At 36.1% G+C, this 22467-nt stretch overlaps 1 protein-coding gene across 2 annotated transcripts in view; it reads right to left on the bottom strand.

Annotated features, from left to right (window-relative positions):
• Positions 1-22467, bottom strand: part of LOC117173527 (SLIT-ROBO Rho GTPase-activating protein 1-like) — a 348789-nt gene that overhangs the window by 83187 nt on the left and 243135 nt on the right. For both annotated transcript variants that reach the window (XM_033362166.1, XM_033362165.1), the window contains one exon: positions 14214-14394. In XM_033362166.1, coding sequence (XP_033218057.1) covers positions 14214-14394 — 181 coding nt within the window. The remainder of the gene's footprint in view (positions 1-14213; positions 14395-22467) is intronic.

Raw genomic sequence — 22467 nt, 5'->3', positions numbered from 1 at the left:
GCCAATTAGCACAAATGGTAAGTTCCGACAGTGCCTACAAGTGTGCCTACTGGCCGCTAGATGGCAATACCGGTTTCATATGTATACACCTGGTAGTTGTGAATTGGACATTAGTTCACTGTTTTTATGAATTTTTTAAGACAATAAGCGTAAATCAAATTTTGCGGTGTGAAAAGTGAATAAGCGACGATGTCGGATCACAGAGATAGGAAGGATGAGGGGAGCTTTTCTGGATTTCCCAAAAACGAAGAGGGCAACGTTGAGAATCATCGGGACGATAATGCGGGAGAATTTTAGATGTTGAATGTGTTAAAGGTTTGGCGGACGCTCATATAAACACCAGCACTCCCAGACCAAGTAGTGAGTGGGTGACGCCGTCTTAGTACATTATGCTCGATCCAAGTTAAACTTCGTTGACTTTACTTGTAAAGCGGGAAGTATTTCGGCTTGAAAATGGCTTGAGAATATAAAGTGTATGAAGGAACTTAACAAATGAACAAACATTTTTTAAAAAGAAGAAAGTACAACTGCAAAATGGAAGAAAATGACCGAACGTTCACAACGTAAAGGCGGATCTACTACAATGTATTTACACGAGAAAGTAAAATTATGGCACGGTCACACGAAGAGCCAACGCACTGTCTTTGACTGCGAATAAGAAGCTGGAAGTGAACTTAATCAATGTTGATCGCGATCCAACTATTCAAAAATAGATTTAGAAAACTTTACTTGACGGAGTGGTACGCAATGTGTTCGTTGATCCCGCAGCATTCGACTGTACCATTAAAGCAACAGTTGCGTTATCAGAAGGACTTGAAATGATACGCAATAACATAATATTCCAAGGCTTTAATTTTCAAAAGTATCAAATGAATTCGCCCGGAATCGTGTATTTGGATGTCTCAGTAGATGACGTGTTTCTCAAAAAACTAGGTTTTCGCGTAGTGCCCGATGACGCACAAGTGTTGGATGTGATTATCGGTTGCACCTAGACTTATCATCCACGAGTGATTTACCACAAAGAAGGTGAAAAACTCACCTTCACCGAGAAGACCGAAAGTTACTTGTCCAGTATTGATATGCCTGAGTCTGTTCCACAAAATGTAGTCGCAAAAAAAGGTGTGACACTTCCGTTACCTCGAGAACATTGGAAATCACAAAATCAAAGAAGCTTTAAAGGACTTTGTAAGTGTGACGAATGAGTATCGTGAAAATGTATCAAACTATATTTCCGAATAAGGATGTATAGATCTGATTCAAATGCGAAAAACGGATAAACCCGGAAGTAAGCCGCTAAGTAGCAAAGCTTATTTCGCTAGTATAGAAGAGCGTCAAACACAGAAAAATATAATTAAAGAATTAAAAAAAGAAGGGATTACCACCGAGACAATTTAACAGATACTGTTATCATGAAGTAGAACTCGGAGCTACCCTTAGCGAAATTGTTGCTGGGCCACACCCGAGATTAGGCGGCACCCCTCGAGGGGTCCCGAATTCTCGAGCGATAGTGCGAACGTTAGTCAGTCTTGTCCGGTCTTTAAACAGTATGGAATCGCTCTCATCTCGCATATTTGGACTACGCTCCCCAACCGCTCCCGGCAGGAAGTCTGGCTATACACCACTCAACCGCTCCCGGGAAGATTTCCGGCCAACCTCGCGACGTCCGTCACTACGACGCATCTCGTCGTCCTGGGACAAACCAGACTCGTTGAGGAATTCCCTATTTATGACGTCCGCCACTAGCTGGTCATCGAATTGTAAGTGGCAACGAACTGTCTTCTTTAACCCTTAACAATAACTTTTACTTTTATTATGTCTTCACCTTACTCTCGGTATTCCACATCACAGTTCCCTCCTCGGCATTACCCTCAAAATAAAAAATTCGTCTTACGCAAGTAGTATAAAAACATTTCAGTGTTGAAATGTCGTCACAGGCTTATACTGCCCAACATGTCTAAGGCATTTTTGGTTAGAGTTGGATTTTTTATTTGATCATTTTTGCACGGGGCTGTCCCGGTATATATCATCAGTCACGGACGCATTTTTATAATGCAATCAAGTGATCTGATGAGAGCAGTCTGCCCAGACATATTGGACAAAGCCTGGTTTCTACACCATCATTGACGGACTGGGTTGCAGTCAAGTACACGATGGGGGGGGGGGGCCTACAGCTTAAGGTGGGTTCCGAACCACCAGAACCTCGGTAAAGGTACATTGAAAAATTTCTAGAGGTACCGGCTCAGGGATTATTATTATTATTATTCATGACACTACATCTTGAGAATGGTTATTTATAAGTCTCGATTGCGAAGGAGGATCGTCATAAAACTGTCGTTAAACTCCACACGATTCGGGGGAATTTAGGCGTATATTATTCGGTCTTATGAATGCCCCATTTTCTTTTTCAAAATTGATGTAAAAAGTTCTCGGCCTACTTAGAGAACATTGTGTTCTTTTTTATCTAGATGACATCTTGATAGCTGGAAAAAACTGGCCGGGTCTGAGAGAAAAACTTATTTTAGTCCTTATTGACAAAAGCTAATCTCAAGATTAATCTTCTTTAATGTGCTTTTCTCCAGCCACGTGTAAAATATTTAGGATTTATGTTTTCAAAGCGTGAAGTTAAACCACTGAGTCAATAATAAGAGGAATTATTTATTTTCTGATGCCGTTTCTTGCACACGAGCTTCGATGAGTTTTAGGTCTTGCGGGATTATTAAGACGAATCATTTACAAGTTTGCGGAAATTTCTCACTAATTGTATGCTTAGTTGCCAAATAACAAACGTTTTCAGTGGAATGTAGAGAGAGAGAGAGAGATCCAGCTTTTAATATGTTAAAACAGATTTGATCGCGTAACCCGGTTTTACAGATTTTCAATCCAAAAGCTCTCACCGAACTTCGCATAGATGCGAGCACGGAAGGCTTAGTGACAATGCTTTTTCAGAAATCTTCAGACAAGAAATATCAAACGCTCTATGCAATAAGCCGTCACACGAGCGAACCCGAGAGGAGTTACCATTCTAGCAAATTAGAACTGTTTGCAATAGTTTGGGCGGTGTCGCGTTTGTGTTCGTTTTTCAACAATATTCCGTTCAAGATCATAACCGATTTTCAGGCATTCCTCTATCCAAGCACGCAAAAGACCAAAAATCCGCACATCATCAAATGGTCTATCTACTAAGCAAATTTGAATTTGAAATTGATCACTGAGCGGGGGAAAAGTGCCTCATGTCGACACGATGATTCGGTCTCCCGTAGAAACTGACGAGTGTCAAAGTAAAATAGAGGATCGAACCAAGTACGAAAAAAGTGAATTAAAGGATTATGAATGTCGAAACGAAATTCTCTATAAACGTAAAAACAATAAATTATTGCAGAGGAGTTGGCTCGAATATGGCACACTTGGATTTTTGAAAAACTAAAACGTGTACTACATTTGTAATGAAAAGGAGTTGAATGCTCTTTAGTCTAGTAGAAAAAAGTGTAATTTTCATTTTTCGTTGTGCATCATTGGAAGCGTGAAATAAAAAAATATGAAAACGGTCATCCTCTAGTTCATTTTAGATGAGCCTTAAATGTGAATTTATAATCTTGTGAATGGAGTTCTATTAATAAATGTTGCTTGTAGTAGTAAAGTAAGGTTAGTAGAATAGTATTGCAAAATAGATGTGGAGACACTTTTCTTTAGAGGTTGTGCTTTTTAGACATGAATATTTTGTAAGTAGTTGTTTGAATATGGCACACCAAGAGTATCTCGAATATAGCACAGTTTTTTTAAACAAAAAATTACAGTTAGACATTATTCAACATTCTGAACATTAACAAGAATGGGTTCATGTATTAACGTACTTAATGCATTTTCTACGATGGATTCTATAATTTGCCAGAGGATTAATCTTGGGTAGAATGTACTACCTGAAATAAATGAAACCAGAGTGGTTGCACCGGATCATTATCAGCCCTATGGATGTGCGACTATTCTTCATAAGTTCGCTGTATATTGTATTCTTCAAAAATATATTAATCAATGCCTGTATACCGTTGACTTGCTTATTTGTTGTGTACTTTGATTTTTTCTATATGTGCCATATTCGAGCCACCCTTTTTCGATTTTCTAAACCTTGTTTTTTGATAAATCTTCGTTTAAAAAAGAACCTCTGATGATCTGAAAGAATCAATCTTACCATTCGAACAGTTGTTCAATAGCCTGTCGAATGACCTATTATTCATTAAATTAAATTTTTTCCTGTACACTTCTAGTTGATTTTTGTGCGGTTGTTCGCGAAGCAAAAAACATACCGTGAGGCTAAATGTTAAGAAAATTGGTGGGATTTAATGTTAAATGGCTTTTTGTTTTTTCGACTTTTTTGGTGTGTTTCGGTCTGTTTGCGTGTACAGCAAACTCTTTTTATTAATTCTTTCAAATATTTTGAATAGAAAATGGTTTATGAATGTAAGTGTAAAAGTGCGCCAATCGATGCTAATAAACTTGTTCAGGCGGTTCATGCAGTATAAGTGAAGAAGTCTACGGTGTTCCGTGCTGTAAAAAAATTCGAACTTTGACACATGATTTTAAAAACATATTGCCAAATTTATCGTTTCCATATCCTTTAACTTATCTACTTCTTAACACGGCTGAAAAAGTAGTTTTATTAGACTATAAACACGTTTTGAAATTTAGCCCCACCCATTTAACATTTTACCCCACCGTCGGGCTAAATGTTAAAAAAAAAATTAAGTTTGGGAAACAGGACAAAACACCCATTTTTGTTGGACACATTACGAACAGCATGGTGAAAAAGCTGTTGAGGACCCATTTCTTTCCAAGATACATGTGTTTATATTATGTGTTTTGAGATATAGTGCCTAAGGAAAAAAATTTTTTTCGAAAATTTAACATTTAGCCCCAGTTTCCCCTACTGCGATTGCAAGGAGAATGGGTGGGATGCATGATGGATTGAAGAAATCCAAATAGCCATTGAAGAAAAGAAACAAGTGCATTATTTTGTAAATTAGGCAAGGGCAATAAGGAAAGACATAGTACGTACTTCGTCGGAACTAGGAATAGAAACGTGACATGGTGTGAGATACGGACGAAGTAAAAGACGGTTATAGGGACCAGTAAATGACGAGAAGTCCGAAAAATCGGTTGAAAGAATTTGTGCTTCGGATATTAGGCATATAATTCAGAACTCAAAGGACAGTAAGGCTACTAGTGTAGATGGTATTAACGCTGAAGTGCTTAAACACGCTGACAAATATATACCTCATAGATTGTGCGAGTTGATAAATTTATGTATCGAGATGGGGGAACATCCAGATGAATGGAAAAAGCGATTATCTTTACAATATACAAAGGAAAGGCATATAAATGCAACCGCAATAATAACAGAGATATCTATTTAAGGCGTCATACATAAATTACGTAACGTATTATAGGCCCTCTCCAAGACCACCCTCCCCCTATAACAAACCGTAACAAAATAATTTAACTCCCCCCCCCCCCTCATTAGTTTGCTACAATAAAAGATGAATTTTTAACAAAATACTGAACTTTTTTCAACACAAAAGGGTAATTGATATCTAAACCAAAAGAGACGAAATTCCATTCTACCATTAAACTGCACACTTCCAAATACACCTTCACATATACTTGGCTGCACAAAAATAATGAGTAATGTTGAAAATATTAAAAAATAGGAAAAAATATCTCCAAAGTCTCGGTGATAATTTAACTATTCGAAAAAAATACTTGAAAAAGAAACGTAGACAATCAGAGGAAAATCGGAGAGCCCGATGGGTGTTAAAAACCCTGATTGCAGTTTAAGGGTTAAAGAATACGAATTTTTAAACCAAAAAGGCGAATATTCAACAAATTAAAGCTTTCAAATATGATCGAAAAAAATAATCACCTAAATTCTTGAACCTTTAAGCTAAAAAACTAAGTTTCTCTAAAGAAATTGAAGTTTTAACTACAAAATTTAAATTCTGTCCGAAAAAATTAATTTTTAACGAAATAGTTAAATGCTCAGCTTAAGAAACGAACCTTCATTAAAAGTAAAGTTTCAAGAATTAGTTACACTTTTAAACACGCATTTAAATTTCCACTAAAAAATCAATTTTTTATAAAATAATCCAACTTTTAACTACCTTTTCTCTGCTGATAGGAATAAGGCTAACTATATTTTGTAAGAAATTTAGTAAACACAAAGAAGTTTTAAAGGAAATAAAAATCTTTAAAAATTTTTTATTTTGAAAGTTAGAGGAGCCTAAATTAATTACAGTACAAAATGTAATTCAAAATACTGGAGTTTTAAATTCGCAGGAAATGTCCTGGCAAATAATAGATTATTTATTGCTCCTGAAAAGTTAACTAAATGAAGTTAAACTAGTTCTTATTCTTAGCGGAACGATAGACTACTGCTTATTCGTAAAGCCTGGTCTACAATCGTCGCAAACAGCCCGTTGCGGTACCGCAAGCAAGCGCCGCAACGCAAGTAACCGAGAGCGAAAAGTTGGTTCAACTCAACTTTTCGCGCCGCAACCCTCTTGCATAATGTCGCGTCGAATGTCAGAGGACCAATCAGAGCGTTTCATCACATAACCTCGTATCCACATAATCGTATAACGCATCGATATGAGTTATCAACGAAAAGTAAGTAAGAAAGTATGAAAAGTAAGTAAAAATGCAATTTCTACTAGAATAACCACATTTTTTTAAACTAAAAGGACAAATTTTCATAAAAATAGTTGAATATTCATCCAAAATAGATTTGACTTTTCAAAACCAACATCTGAATTTTAATGAAAAAGTACATTTTCTCCAATTCTCTATAGCCCAGACGCTGGGGAGCTAAACAGGGGTATACCTTGCATTAAATCCGGCTAAGTTAGTTAGTGTAAATTTTCGTTCGTTTTGGTATTCTAAGCAATATACTAAATTTGCACATAAATAAAATGGTGGCTCGGTCTAGAAATTACCTAGAAATTACCGAGGAGAAGGATTGAAAAGAGCAAAGAGATAAATGTTCCAATGATCAGAGATGAAATAAAGATGTAGACTTGGACCTACTGGGGAAACCACAATAAAAAAACACCCTGTTCACTCTACATTAATAGTGGTGTGGAAATGAGTATAAACGATTATGGCAGTGTAAATGTGATTCTAGGAAATACACCTTACTTGACCCAGGCCTAACTCTGAAAATATTCACTTAATGGAAAAATGTTTCAGACAAAATTTGTAGAGAATTTAATCCTCTACAATTTGGAAATGACTATTTTTCGTTTCCCATGAACATCAAAATAAACGAAGATTGACACTAACTTACTTATCCGGATTGAATGCAATAATAAAAAAACGAATTTTCAATCAAATTGGTTAAATTTCTTACCAAATAAATAAAGTAGTAATTGAAAACATTAATTTTTAACAAAATACATACATTTTCAAACAAATAGTTGAATTTTCAACTGAAGAAGATAAATATTTAACCAAAAATAGAATTCTTAAATTTTTAGTTGATAAATTAATTTTTTTTTAATTAAAAAAATAGTTAAATTATTAAGGAAAAAAATTGTTTAACTAAAATAATCATTTGCAGTTAAACTATGCAAGATACGTAAAAACACGAATCAAAGAAAATCTTGCACCGAAAATGTATCAACATTTTTGTTATTAATCACTTTTATATAGAATACGTAGTGTTCGTTTTAATCGTAAAAAGCAAGATTAGAAGTGCAATAAAACAAACTTCTATTTTTGGATGAACGGCACACGCTAAGAAATAAATAAGCAAACAAAAGTTGTACACCCAAAAAATTACGTACTCTATCGTTACTATTATCTGGACCCCCCCCCCCCCAGAAAAATACGTTGGCTTTTATGAGAAACCTTTTCTAAACAAAATTATTTATAAAAACAAAGTCTAACATTTTTATTCATATATGTCATCAGATTAAATAAGAGGTGACACTAGCCATGCATGTAAATCATCTATTACAGGCAAATAATTTTCTTTAGCTTTTTGACAATCGAGTTGACATGTATATACATAATAAAAGTATATCAATGTAAAACCAGGTACCGCAAAGACCCCCCCCCCCCTTCCCATGTGGAACAGTGTAGTCTTTTTAGCCCCCCCCCCCTGGATAGGCTACGTAGTTTACGGACGACCTCAAATCATAATATTTATAATTAAAAAGATTATCTTCAGGAAGAAGGAAATGCAACAAAAAATATATAAATAGAAGGCAACCAAATTACTAAATAGAATATTATATCAAGGATACCGCAAATCTTCATTTAAAAAATTCTCTATAATGTTTTTCTAACAATTGTTCATTTTCCCTGACCATTAATATTCAAAGATCTTTTGCAAAACTTTTGTTTCATATGTCTGACTATTCCCGGGTCAATGAAATTCCTGAATTTAAAAAAATGGTTGGCTGGGTGTGTTTTTCACTTACTAGGTTTCTTTGGTGCGTAAAGCTAAATTCATAATTACTCTCTGTACAATTATTGTGTGTTATTTGTTTTGTTCACGAATTTCGAAAAATTAACTGCATAATAAAAGGGCCCCCTGCTCCTCCTGTAACAAGTCGTAAAAAAATCTCTCGACAGCTCCCTCCCCCTCGAGCTGTTACGTAATTTACGTACGATCCCTAATAAGTACAATTAGAAAAATATATTGAAAAATACTTATACATACACGGAGAGAATTTTGGTATACTAGACGCACTTCCTATCATACAGCAGCTGTACTATAGGCTCGGAACGACAGCGATGCCGATTTATGGTAAGTAGTTGCGCGAAAATAAGAGGCAACCGTTTTCCCTGAAGATTGGGACAACTCCTACCCTGAAACGGACGCATCAGGTGTACGGGGAAAATCTGCTGTCAAAATTGTAATTTTGGCGTTTTCGTAATTTCTTGCATTGTCTCTAATTTTTAATTTATTATATCAAATATATTCCAGTAAAATACATTGAGATATTTCCTTAATTTATATCCTTTGTTGAAATATATTTCGGCCACGTGAAGAGGTCATGTTTCTGCCAATTGCCATACAAATAAAAATGAACAAAAACTAAGCTTTTGTCTCCCCCTGGAGACAAACACTGCATTTAAAATCTGCATTGATACCCTGAACGGCGATTCCTGTAATACAGCCTGTCCTAGTCGCTTGAAAAAGAGATTAAACATTTAGGTGTTCCATCCGAATGTGCCAGTCTTCTAGAGAATTTTTCTTCGGAACCCTCTCTGCGAAATCTGCTTCAAAAATACTCTTGAACTCGGAACCAGTTAAATTTCGGAGAAAATACAAACCGTTTTGACATTTGGTAGTAATTAATACATTCCTGTCATAATTAATAACCTCGGCCTTGATTTTACTGAACAGGACATTGAGTCTCTTATCAGTAATTTTCCCGATCGAAACGAGATTCGTGTGCAGGTCTGGAACGTACAAAGTGTTACTCAACGTTATCCCTTTTCTCTCACCTTCCACTTTTTTCACGGTTTTCACAGTGCCTTTTCCCAACATGTGAGAGTAGACGCACTGCTACTAGCGAGACCTAACTTTTCTCGATTATACTTTTAATCGATTTCCGCGAAAGAATTGACATCTTTGCACATATGGCATGGGCACTCACTATAAAAACACCAAGCATCACAATTCGGTGACGCGAAGAGACTCACATTTTCAGCATCATTCGCGGAATGCCCTGTCAGTTTTTTCGCATACTTGCAATTTTTCACCCTATTTCATATCACCCTTTCGCATTTTCATCTTTATATCCTTTACTATGCTGGTTTTTCTTGGCTTCAAGAGAGCTGCGCAGAAGCAAGACAGCTAATAAATCCTTTGTGATTTCAACTTCTAATTCTGCCAACTTACTTACCGTATCGAAAAAATACCTAGAATGTTTCTTGTGTATTATGACCATCTCACATTTTCAAGGAAATCAAGTGATTTAAGAGCGCAATTCTCCGACCTGGACACTTAGATTGATAGATATTCTCCACCTTGGTTCAAATTTCTCGCGTGAATGCACAACTTTTTATTTACTTAATGTCAGTTGGACTAATTTAAAGCACAATGTCCGATTGCGCTTTCAGATTAGCTTCTTCCTATCTATCTGCTTCTTGTTGAGATGCTGCATTGCCTTGCACAACTTCGGGTTTAAGAATTCTGCCACTCACATAACCTTACGCGTCGTTCTTGATAAGAATTGCACACATTTGAAGTTTCCAATTGTCATAATTATTCCTGATTGAGCACTTCAAATCTTAAACCAGTCGCGTTCTTCCTGACGATGTACTTATCAACCCTGTGCAAACCGAAGTCAGCCTCAAAAAAGAAAATCACTCGATTCTTGATCTCAACGAAAGTTTCTATTTCTCTATTTTTCCTAGGCGTTCTGAGCCAATAACCTTTCAGTAAATATTAGTTAACACGCATGAAATAGACGCAGATTACAAGAAGAAAAAAAGTAATTTATTAATGCAATATGCAAAAAGAAGTTTGCGGTAACGCGATCTAAAATCAACTGACTGATAAGAGACAGATGAACATTAGAGGTTGGACCAAACAATTCTAATTAATATTTCTAACCCTTTCGAGAGTTCTGAAAGAGTACTCTGTGAATGGGTCGCTCCTAAAAGAAATACAAGCAATATGTGCAGGTATAAAAGCAAGGGTGACGGTAAACGGACAGCTGATTCACTGTTTCGATGTCAGGCAAGGTGTTAGGCAAGGATGCGTTATGTTCTCTTAGTTGTTTATTATATGCATAGATAAGTTCTAAGGATGGCCCTCTTCGACGAAGAAGGTGTGGCTCTCGGGACAGTGAAGGTGCGTGGGTTAGCTTTTGCAGACGATTAGGTTATTATGATGCAATCAATCGAAGGCTAACAGAGAATGTTACGTAGAATGAATACCAGCCCGAAGAACATAGGCCTTAAAATTATCGCGAATAAAAAAAAATCTGGTGTTTGAAGGAATGGATGAGAAAACAGTATGCAACATTCCCTTAGACGATTAGAGGTTAGAACAAGTTAATAAGTACGTGCATCTTGATAGTTTATGTACTACTGACAAAAAGATTTATAGAGAGATAGATAGGCGTTTAAACGAGGATGAGAAAGTTATCGGCAGTGTGGGAGCCACTACCAGAAGTAAAAATAAAAAATATAATGGTCAAAAGCAGTAATGAGAGGATTCTCAAAGAATTTGACCTAGGGGAAAAACTGCTGGACCAGAGAGAAAGAAATTTGTTGAGATGGTTTGGAAATTTTAAGAGAATGAAAGATGAATGACTTGAGTAACAAGTATATTTAGGTTAATAAAAAGGTAGCGTACCCAGAGGTAGACCGAGGAAAGACTTGTGGGAATGTATGATTGAGACCCTGAGACGAAAAGATATAAAATAAATAAAAACACAAGGGCTTGCATGAGAAAATGCATGGACGTAAGGGAAGCTAATGTTGTTTACCAGGCATTGTGTATGTGGAGATACGCTGTTCCCGCGTGAGAGGGGCACCTGGATAGTATGCATTCTAAGTACTCAACGTCTTCATGATACACTCTGAACCTGACGCCGAGAGCCTCTTGACGTAAAATGCGATTACGGTATACTAAGGTGGAAAAGACACTGGCGCGTCTCGCGAAAATTAAACTAACTGTGCCTGAATTAAGTCCGGATGACCTGAGGAAAGCAAAAGTTATCTCCTTCGAAAAGGGCTGATTTTGGAATTTTTTAATAATTCTTGTGTCCACTCAATTGACTTATAGTATTAATAAAAAATTGAATAGTAAGATACTCTCGTCAAAATTTATTTATAGTACATAATAAATTAAGTGGAAAACAAACTTATCCAATATATGGAATTTATGTTAAGTTTCCATAGAATCGAATAGCGTCCTAAGTTTGATTATAACTTATCAATTTAAACATATTCTTCAAACTATCAAAAAAACACATTCTTTTTTATGTAAAATCATCTTTTAATGAAATTGTTTATAACCACGAAATAAAATATGAATTCACATAAAAAAGAATGTGCCGAATGATACTATCGTCAACATTTTATTTTAATACACAATAAATAAAGTGGATTAAAAAATTATCCAACACATGGAATTTATGATATTTTTGCCGTAGAATCGAATGACTTTCCAAGTTTAATCATAATTTAGAGATTTAAACATATTCTTCAAACTATAAAAAGCATGTTCTTTTTTATGTCAAATCATCTTTAAATGAAATTGCTTATAGCTATAAAATAAAATAATTAAAATTAATTTTATTTTGTTTACTGGTCTAAATCAATATTATTAAAATATTGATTATTCTTAAGATTGTGAAAAAAATGCTCTCTAGCTCGCTGGGATATGGCCCAGGTCCTTCAAATTATCGGTCTGATACTCTATCAACTGAGCTACGGCGAGACGAGAAAATTTTCTTCACAACCTGCTTATAAGTTGAATGTCAACGTCATTCCTTATACATGTAAGATTTTTCTTACTAAAGCTGAATTCATATATATTACATATATATTACATTGTTTAAATCTATCTAAAATAATTCTGATCAACAACGATCAATACTATCAATACCAGATCAGTGCCACTGTGCGACCACACACCTCTTAATTGATACGAAGTGGTTAATCTCCTCAATGCAATAAAATTTCCACAAAACAAAAAATTTCTTATTTCATTATGTTGCAGCTTATTTTGGATGGTGTGAAAACTCATCTTAAATTGAGCTGCCGGATCGAATAAGGAAACATTATCTTAGTTCGTAGGGAGTGGGAACGCTCCTGGAATCTTTTATAATCATTTTCAAATTTTAATTTTTAAAGACTCTATCTAGATTTAGAATTTTATTGTGCATATTTTTCCCCCAGGCAAGAAGTTTTAGCTTTTTTAGTTTTCTAATTAAAGCCAAAAACTTTCTTCTTCGAAAAAGTCAATTTTAATTCGTTTTTCACTTTATCTCGTGCTCAGTCAGTCACTTTCTCGGATTTTGCAATACAATTTGCAGGCAATGTAGTTCGAAATGTCCTTCGACTTATAGGGCAAAGGAATTCAAAAATGTATTAAAAAATTGTTGTTAATTTTTCTACAATGCGTGGCGCTTATCGAACTTCCGTAACTTCCAGCGTTTCGGTTTTCGAGCGAATTTTAAGCAACAACCAAATTTCAGCGAGAAAGTTGTAAACAACGGTACAAAGAAGTTTTCTGAAAAATTTTGATCCCAAGCCAATTGATATTCCAGAAATTATTAACGTATCAATACGATAGCAGCTACATGATTCGCGCGCGGGCTATAGCGAGAGTTTCAGATCCGATCCATAATAAAATAAATCAATAATAATAATAATAAAATAAATAATTTATTCGTTTAATATTATGCCAAGAAACACTTGAACTCTATCACAACAGGAAAAAAGAACAAATTTACTTTCTAGATCTTTCACTTTTTTCAATTCCACGAATTTGAAGCATTGAAAAATTCGCGGAACTAAAAATCCGTTGAATTTCAACTATTAGATGTTTATGTTTTGTTTGACTTTTGTACAGTTTACCTCAAAAATAGTACCATTCTATTGTGCATAATATTCAATGAATCAATTATTTATTTTTTATTATTATTGATTAATTTTATTATGAATCGGATCTGAAACTCTCGCTACAACCCGCGTGTGAATAACCTAGCCGCTATCGTATTGATACGTTAATAATTTCTGGAATATCAATTGGCTTGGGATCAAAATTTTTCAGAAAACTTCTTTGTACCGTTGTTTACAACTTTCTCGCTGTAATATTTTTCTTCCCCAAAATTCGCCCTATAAACAAAACGCTGGAAGTCAGAAAAGTCAGATAAGCGTCACAAATCAGAAAAAATTTACATTTTTTCTTAAATAAATTTTTTAATTACTTTTGCTCTATCAGTCAAAGGACATTTCAAACTATATTCCCTGAACATTTGATTAAACAGTCCTAAAAACTGACATGAGTTGAAGTGAAAAACGAAATAAAATTAATTTGTACAAAAAAGCCAGTTTTTTGGCTTTAATAAATTTATGTGCACTTCTTCGATCCGACAACTCAATTATTGGCTTGATTAATAAGTAGCTAATAATGAGAAATTTCACCCATAAATATGCTTGACTGATAACAATTGTAAAATGTCTATACTCACTTTATCTTAAGCATGATATATTTTTCAGGAATTAGACCTTCCTTTCCAGCAAGAGCGCCTCTCCACCAATCATTGCTCACTTGTGTGAACATTATTAACGTATCTCCTTTTTTGAAGCTGAGTTCTCGTTCCGATCTGGCGATGAAGTCAAATTGCGCCGTGGCTTCTAAATTCTCAGATTCTTAAAAAAATTAACATTCGATATTTGAAATAATTATACAAGCCTATAATTAGATAAGAATGTTTTATTTTCATTAAAACCCGTACGTTAATTTTAAAAGCCCCTGGCAGAATTAAACGATACATTTGAACCACCCTAATATGCAATTTACTTCTTTTAACCTTTTACACTAAAATCACCTAAATTAAAAAATCTAAAGGAATTCACAATAACAGACCTTTGGGTAAGTGTTCTGTGGTAAAAAATGAGACAGTCCTTTAGTTTTATCCCACACAAAAATTCAGAAAAAAAGTTTGAACATTTTCTTTGAGTTTGAATTTTCGACCAAAATTTCTGCGTAAAAATCATGCACGTGGAGAATGATTGAAAAAAGTTCTGAAAATTTTTTCTTATTTTTTCTAAAGATTAAAACAAAGAAAAGAATAAAAACGAAAATTGACGTAAATCCTCCTAACAATCCTACCAGATGTGGCAAATTTCATGTTTTGGGAGCCCGTTTTAATGCTTTAAAAGAAATTTTTTTTTTTAATTGATTGAAAGTTACGTCTGGCAGCTCCAATCGGCTTTCAAAGGGATTAGAATCTTATTATTTTCACAGCCTAATGACAATTAAAAAACGAAGGACGGAAACGGCATTTTTAAGGAATCAAAATTTGTAATGCTTTTTAATGCCAGGCTTCTTACCGGGCAAATAATGAAAATTTTCCTCCTGCTTCCACTCTCTTTAGTTAAAAATTGAGGTTAGTTCAAAGTAAAATAAATAACTGAAATGTATGAGAGGGAAATATATAGCTTATTTTAATATTTATTTCACTTTACTGAGATAATATTCGACATTTTGCTTCCAGTCCTAATCCTGGGTAAAGTGTGAAGGAAAATTCATAGGAAATCTGAGTCAAACTTTTGACAGCGAACGTTGACAAGCGGAGAAGGTAGTAGCATGGAATTGCTCCTCCAAGCAACTCCCTGTTTCAGTGTTTTCTCAAAATATCGGTAAAGCAGAAGCAGGGATTCTGACATGCTTACAAAATAAAAATTGGTATGAAATGAGAATATTTTTTAAACTCTAATCGTTATTTTATTGGTAGTATCAAGGACAATATTAAAGCTTTGCCACATAAATGAATTTTAATTCTAATTTTTTAATTAAGTAAATATTTATTTTTTGTATTAATATTCTCGCAGTAATGTTTATTAAGTAAAAATAATAAAAATTGACAAGCAATTTTTGATAAATTGTAATTTTTTTATTAATTAACGGTTCTTTGAAATATACAAAGAATGATACACTAATTCGTGGACTAAATGGAGCTGATAATTTCGCCGGTCAATGGATTAAAAAAGATTCCGACACGCTGTGGCCGGCTGGGACCGGATGACCACAGACTTCAGCCTTTTAGGCGTTCGAAATGTTCTTGGACGAATGAGGTCCCGCTCGGGAGCCTTTCTTATTCTAAACGCCGGTGGGGGATGTCGTCCGTACACCTGGGCGAGAGCCTGCTGCTTGCGAGGTGATTTTTTCGGTGATGCTTAAGTCCTCGACTTTGTGGGTGCGCGTGAGGGAGGTTGAGTCTTTGGCCTCTTTTCCTTGCTGGATTTTTCTACCTTCGTGGGTGGAAGGTTAGAGTTTTCCCATGGAGTGGTCCTAGGAGGGGGCTTTGGTATTGCTGAGAGGAAGTAAACGAGCTTGAGTGATGACAGCTCAGAGAGTTTAGCTGGGGAAAACTCAATGGGTGAGGCCCGCAGCTCTAGAAGGTCTTCCTCCCCTACGGAATGAAGATCCGCAGTTCCCGCAGATGGGCTCTGCAATTTAGAAGGTGACGGGGACGTCTCCGCGGGCGGAAGATCGACGGATAGGTCGGGCGGCGAAGGATAACTTCCTAGGTCTGGTAAAACTTGCTCAAGATTCTGAGACAAGTTGAGCTCCTCGAAAACCTTTTCCTGAGGGACGTCTTGGTCGGGTTTTCTGGGTATGCGGTCCGGCGAAGGTTGGCGGGTTGTGAGCCTCTTGGTTCGGTTCCGGCGATTTCTCCGGTTCCTCTTCTTTCTTTTGGGGGGCAAGGGAATATAGGCCCCCGGGTTTGCTTGCTGGTCAGCATGGACCTGACGATACCTCTCAATCCAGCGTTTGTGCTGACTTGGCCGATTTATTCAGGGCTGGTCCATCTATTGGCAAAATATATGTTTCTGGTGATGGTCACGTGGTCCATCATGTTAGCTGGAATAAGATCTCAGATCCTCTATATCGAGGACCGAGACGTAGATGGAAAAAATCCCTGATCCTCTTAACAGAGGACCGAGAAAGTAGTCACGAAAGATAGGTTCCCAGATCCTCTCTACAGAGGACCGAGACGTAAGATGAAAGTCCCCGATCCTCCTTACAGAGGACCGAGAATAACAGAACACAAAAAAAAGGATCCCAGATCCTCTCGACAGAGGACCGAGAATTGAGAAGAAATGAAAAATAATAAAAGACATAAGGTAGAAGTAGAAAGCTGTAGTAAAAAGTAAAGAAAGAAGGCTAATAAATAAGGAAGGAAAAATTCCCAGATCCTCTAGGCAGAGGACCGAGAGTAAGAAATGAAAAGAAGGATCCCAGATCCTCTTTACACAGGACCGAAAAATAAGAGTACGAGGAGCGTAATAAAAGAAATAAGATAGAAGCAAGCAAAACTAGTAAAAAGAGCAACAAAAAGTAAAGAGAAGAAAGGCTGATAAACGAGAATGGAAAAAAATTCCCAGATCCTCTAGACAGAGGACCAAGAGTATGAAATGAAAAGACGGATCCCAGATTCTCTCTGCAGAGGACCGAGAAATAAAAGTATGAGGAATGTGATAAAAGAAAGAAAAAAGAAAGGAACAAGAAGAAGTAGTAAAAACAGCAAGAAATCATAAAGAGAAAAAAAAGCTGATAAATGAGAATCAAAAAAATCCCAGATCCTCTGGGCAGATGATCGAGAGTAATGAGACTGGTGGACTTGCGGATGAGCCGGAGACTTTCTTCTCACAATCCGAACGTGATTTCTGATTTCCCTTTTTCACTGACACAGGTTATTCCTAAGTTGAGGTTAGGATTGGGCAAAAATAATTAAATCGGAGTTTCAGTTTAAGTCGCGGTTTATTGATCGGGCTTCACCCACCAATCGATTCATTAAAAATTGCGGCTGGCGCGCGAAAATTCAAACTAACTAAACTCATTGGATTGTAAATTGGGTATTAAGCCGTTATTAATATAGCGGGCTGTTGCAGTCTGAATTTTTTTTTGGTTAGTTGGGAGCTGTTGTTTCGAGAAGCATAATAGAATATAATTTCAGAGAAATTTAATTTTGTAACAAAATGTTCTGTTTTTGTATAATGGATACAGAAACGTGTATTACATTTTCATTTTCTTACAGCAATTTTTCATTAAATAATTTGATACAAATTAATCAATATTGATCCTAGATTGGGAGCAGATTGCACCAATCGATTCTATGTAAAAAAAATAACTCCAGAAACTTGAAATACATTTTTAATTCCATTCATAACTGTTTTTTGTTTACAAATGTATAACTTTGAAGGTTAAAGCATTATAAATAAAAGCATAAGTATTAATTTTATTTAGTTTCATTTATTATTTTTTAATTCTTTGATTAATTATTTATTAATTTGTTGATTATTTTTTTAATTTATTGAGTTATAATTTTACATAAAAACGTTCTAGTTGGAATAATTTTTAGATCACAACATTGAAAACTTCAATTAGAATTTTTAATTAAAATTACAGTCGCGTCTATGATATAAACAAACAATCCCAAAACTGATATCATTTACTTTTCCCCCAAGAACATGAATATCTTCTAAAGTTCGATCGACAAAATAGCCCCTTTCCTTGTGGAATGTTACATATGACTATTTTTCCCGCAATTTTTATTAATTCTGTTAAGAACAATAATTTAAGAAAAACGGTCAATAGCAGTATAAATAAATTTTAAAAATGGTACAACCGTAAACGGCACTAATTGAACAAGATATTTCGAAAAAGTTCTTTTCTTTATAAAAAACGCAATAAATAGTGTTTAAAAGCACAATCCAGTATTAAGTTAAGAAAATTTTACTTAATAATTCATATTGAAAAACTAGAAAATAAAAACATTAGAGACCTAGTCCACTTTTTAAAAAATTTTCAAAGTTAACTTCATCATGTTAATCGTTTCTAACTTTCTATTTAAAAAATAAAGAAAGAACAAACTCCTGAAAGATACTTCATATTCATATTCTTTCCCCTATTCTCCCGTTTGTCCCTCTTTTAAAAAATTCCTCTTTTTCCTTTGTTTTGAACAAACTGTCACTTTTCTCGTTTTTTCACTTAAATGCGAACTCAATTAATAGAACCGAAAAAGAAAATCAAAATATTTTCGATGAAAGTTGTTTATTTTTAATTTATCAGTCTACTATTATATTTTTGGTCCAGAAGTCACCTCTTTTGGGTAGAAATTATACTTGAACTCATTTTTTATTTTGAAAAATGAATTCTAAGAAAAAACTTATAAATATTTAAAAACATTTCGATCTATTTTCCAACATTTTTAAAGAAAAAATTAGAAACAAATTGGATTAGGTTTAAGAGATAATTAGAAGTTTTCAATCTATTAAAAAACAGTTACGACTTGCACAGATTTTAAGAAATTATTGAAAAAGTTTTAAAAGGTAATTTTTCAGCACTTAAAAAAAAGTTAAGATAAACTGCCTTTTTTCACGTCGGGCCTTCAATTTGTGAGCTTCGAGGTATGCATCACGGAGCTAGGGAAGGATATTCTCCCTTCTGGCTGGAACGATGGCGTTTATGACCAGCCTGTCAAAGTTTCCCTTATTCTCCTTCGCTGCCTACTCTATAGATTTTTCAGGTCAAGGACCGTTTTTGAAAATATCCTCGACTAAGGCATCAAGACGTTTTCGTACCATGTAAATTCCTTTTCTTGGTAGAGGCTTCGCTTTCTCTTCATTCGTTGCCTTCCACTCTTTTTCTGCATTACTTTCTGATGGACGATTTTCTTAAGTTTCCGGCTTCTCTGTTTTCTCGAATACCTTCGGGTTGTCCTTCAACGAGATGAGTTTTATAGAATTAATTGTTAATTCTTTGAGAATCTCCTCATCCATCTTATTATCTTTCAGGATTACCCGATTTTGGCTGGTCGTGTCCTTACTCGTGCTTGCCTTCGGTTCTTCCACTTTTTCAGGCATTTGAGGCGGTGGTAAGATGTCTTTCGACTGTATTTTCTCCTCACCTCTTCGACATTCCCTCGGGATTTTTGGTGTGTTGATTTCAGCTACTTCGGCGTTTTCGGCAGGCGTACTTTCAGCGTGCATAATTTATATTTTCCTTTTGTTATTCCTCGCGCAGTTTGATTCTTTGCTTCTCTTACTATTACATCCTCTTTTTCGAGTTGGAGATTGCATTGAATACCCACGTGGAAGGGTACGTCTACGGGTTCGTACTGCGTAGTTGCTTCCGGCATTCTCGTGGTTTTCTCTAGGACTGACCTTTCTTAATTGACGCTTCTAGCCTGGGCCTCTCAGGTCCAGCTTTCCTTGCATTTTCCTCATCCCTTCCACAATTTTCTATCCAGCGATACTTCCTGAGGTCGTTTGCATTGTATTGTCCATCCAACATCTTTTCGGCTTTCTCCCCCATAAGGCCTCATTTAATATGACTTCCGTAGTGTCGTGATATAATTCGTTGAGAATCGTTTCCACGTTTTCTACTTCATAAAACCACGAGTTATGTTTATTTTGTGGTAGGAGAGTCCTAAAAAGTCTAGCTAGCTCACGATCGACTCTTTCGACCATGTTGGCTTGTGAGTGTCGAATAAAAGTCAGAATCACTTTTATTCCCAGTGTGTTTAGAGCTTGTCGCCATTTATGACTTGTGAACTGCGTCCCCCTATCAGAGAGTATTTTCGGAGGCCGCCTAATTGCTTCCGTAAACTCGTCGACCTTTTTTATTGCAGCCTTAGTCGCTGCCTTGCACAACGGATAAATTTTCACGAATTTAGTAAAGATGTCGATTATCACTAAAATGTGATCGCATCCGAATTTAGTTTTGGTTAATGGTCCAAAGAAATCAATTGATATGAGTACTAGTGGTTCTTGAGAGAGCACTGGCTCTTGCAGCGCCTGTGAGGCTTGTCTTGAAATTTTGTTTCATTAACACGGGTCGCACGTGGCAATCGTTTGACGGGTGACTTTTGCCATTTTTGGTGCATGAAAAGACTCTCTAAGTATTTTATATGTCTTCTCCGCTCCTGGGTGTCCATATGCAGCGTGACATTCCCATATGAGATCTTGTAGAATTTCTTTGGTTATGCACATCCGCTAGGCAGTTCCATCAAAATGATAGAGTGCATTGTTAATAATTTTGAAACGTAGTTCCTTTTCTGTTTTTAATTTCTCTTTCTGTTTGAGTTGTTCCAATTTTTTATTTTCTCGTTGTTTCTCTGGAATTTCTCGAATCAAGTGCTCTATTTCGTTGGTCCACTTGTAGCTAAGTGCATTTTTGAAGAAGAAGTTCCTTGTTTTATGGAAACCTGAGTAGCAGGAGTACTCATTGGAAGCTTGGTGTAAGGACGGGAATACTTTTGTACAAGGGAGAGGGGGTGACTTACTACTGGGAGTGGATCTCATGCAGAAGGTTAATTTATGATGTGGGATTTATTCATGATTGGGGGAGAGCGAAATATTTAAAGAGGGGTGATTTCATATAGGGCCTTGCTTTTTTTCAAGAGGTAGATTTTTTTAGGGGTGGCCATGTTTAAAACAGGGCTTAAATATAGGATGCTGTTCAGGGAGAAGCGCATGCTCTGAAAAATATTTCCAGGGTGGACGTGCTACTGTCGGTTGAACTCCTAGATCAGAGATCGACGGTGGTATGGAAGGGGTGGAATTTAAAAGGGTGTTTTTTTATTTAAATTTAAAATTTAAAAATTTTAAATTTAAATTAAAAAATTAACTTAATTAATTAATTTTTTAATTAATTAATTAATTAAAAATTAAAATTTAAAGGGGTGGAATTCCCACAGGGCATTGATTTTTATCCAAAGCGTGGGTTTTCCACAGGGTCTTAATTCTGTTGTTGAGGAGAAGCCCGTTTTCTGGAAAAACATTCCCAGGGTTTAATTCCTCGTTGAGTAATCGACGGGTGTGTATAAGCGATTCCGACAGGGTCCTGATTTTCCAAGGGGTGGGTTTCCCACATGGGGTGGATTTTTGCGGGGAGTCCGAGCTCTACTGATTACTACTAGAGTGGGAATGCTCCAATTACTTAAACTCTAGGTTTAGGCACCGAAGAGTTCATGTCGAATTTCGTTGAATTATGGCCTGAGTAGAGGAGGCACCGTTTATAAGGTGAGTGCGTAGAGCAGAAGATGGGATGAAAAGTGTGTTAACTTTTCTCTTAGGCCCCACGTTGGGCGCTAATCTGAAGGGCCTATGACAAAGCCACCGAACGCGTCCTCGGGTTGCGGATAGAGGGTCCCTGTACCAAGGGTTTCTGCTGAACATGGTTACAAAAATAAATAGGTAGTCGCGGACAATTGTCCAGGGGTAGTCCCGAAGGAATTAACCCCCAAGCGGAGGTGTGAAAACCGTGCCGAAAGCTGAATGGCACCTGGGTGAGGTGTCTAGAACGGTGACTCTGGGATACCGGGCGATCTCTCAGAGTACCCACCCAAACCAGAGGAGGTCGAAGTATTTTGGAGAGAAGTCTACGAAATTCAGCATAGACTGGACGAAGACTCAGAAAATATAAATAGCTTTAAGGAGTTATGTGTTGCCCTCATAACACTTGATAAAGAATGCCCACCCATCACTACCGAGGTGAAAAAAGTATTAAGAGGAATGAAGAACTATTCCGCACCGGGACCAGATTGTATCAAAACCTTCTGGTGGAAGAAGTTTTCTTCAACCCATCAGCATGTGGCTCGTATTTTCACTTCATATTTGAAGTCGGAAGAGCCGATTCCAGAGTGGTTGGTGGAAGGGCGCACAATACTCCTGCCGAAAATAGGCAACTTAGCTGACCCAAAGAACTACAGG

This window comes from Belonocnema kinseyi, chromosome 5 (assembly GCF_010883055.1).
Source record: "Belonocnema kinseyi isolate 2016_QV_RU_SX_M_011 chromosome 5, B_treatae_v1, whole genome shotgun sequence".
NCBI classification, from domain to species: Eukaryota; Metazoa; Arthropoda; class Insecta; order Hymenoptera; family Cynipidae; genus Belonocnema; species Belonocnema kinseyi.
This window is presented reverse-complemented; position numbering and strand designations above follow the sequence as displayed.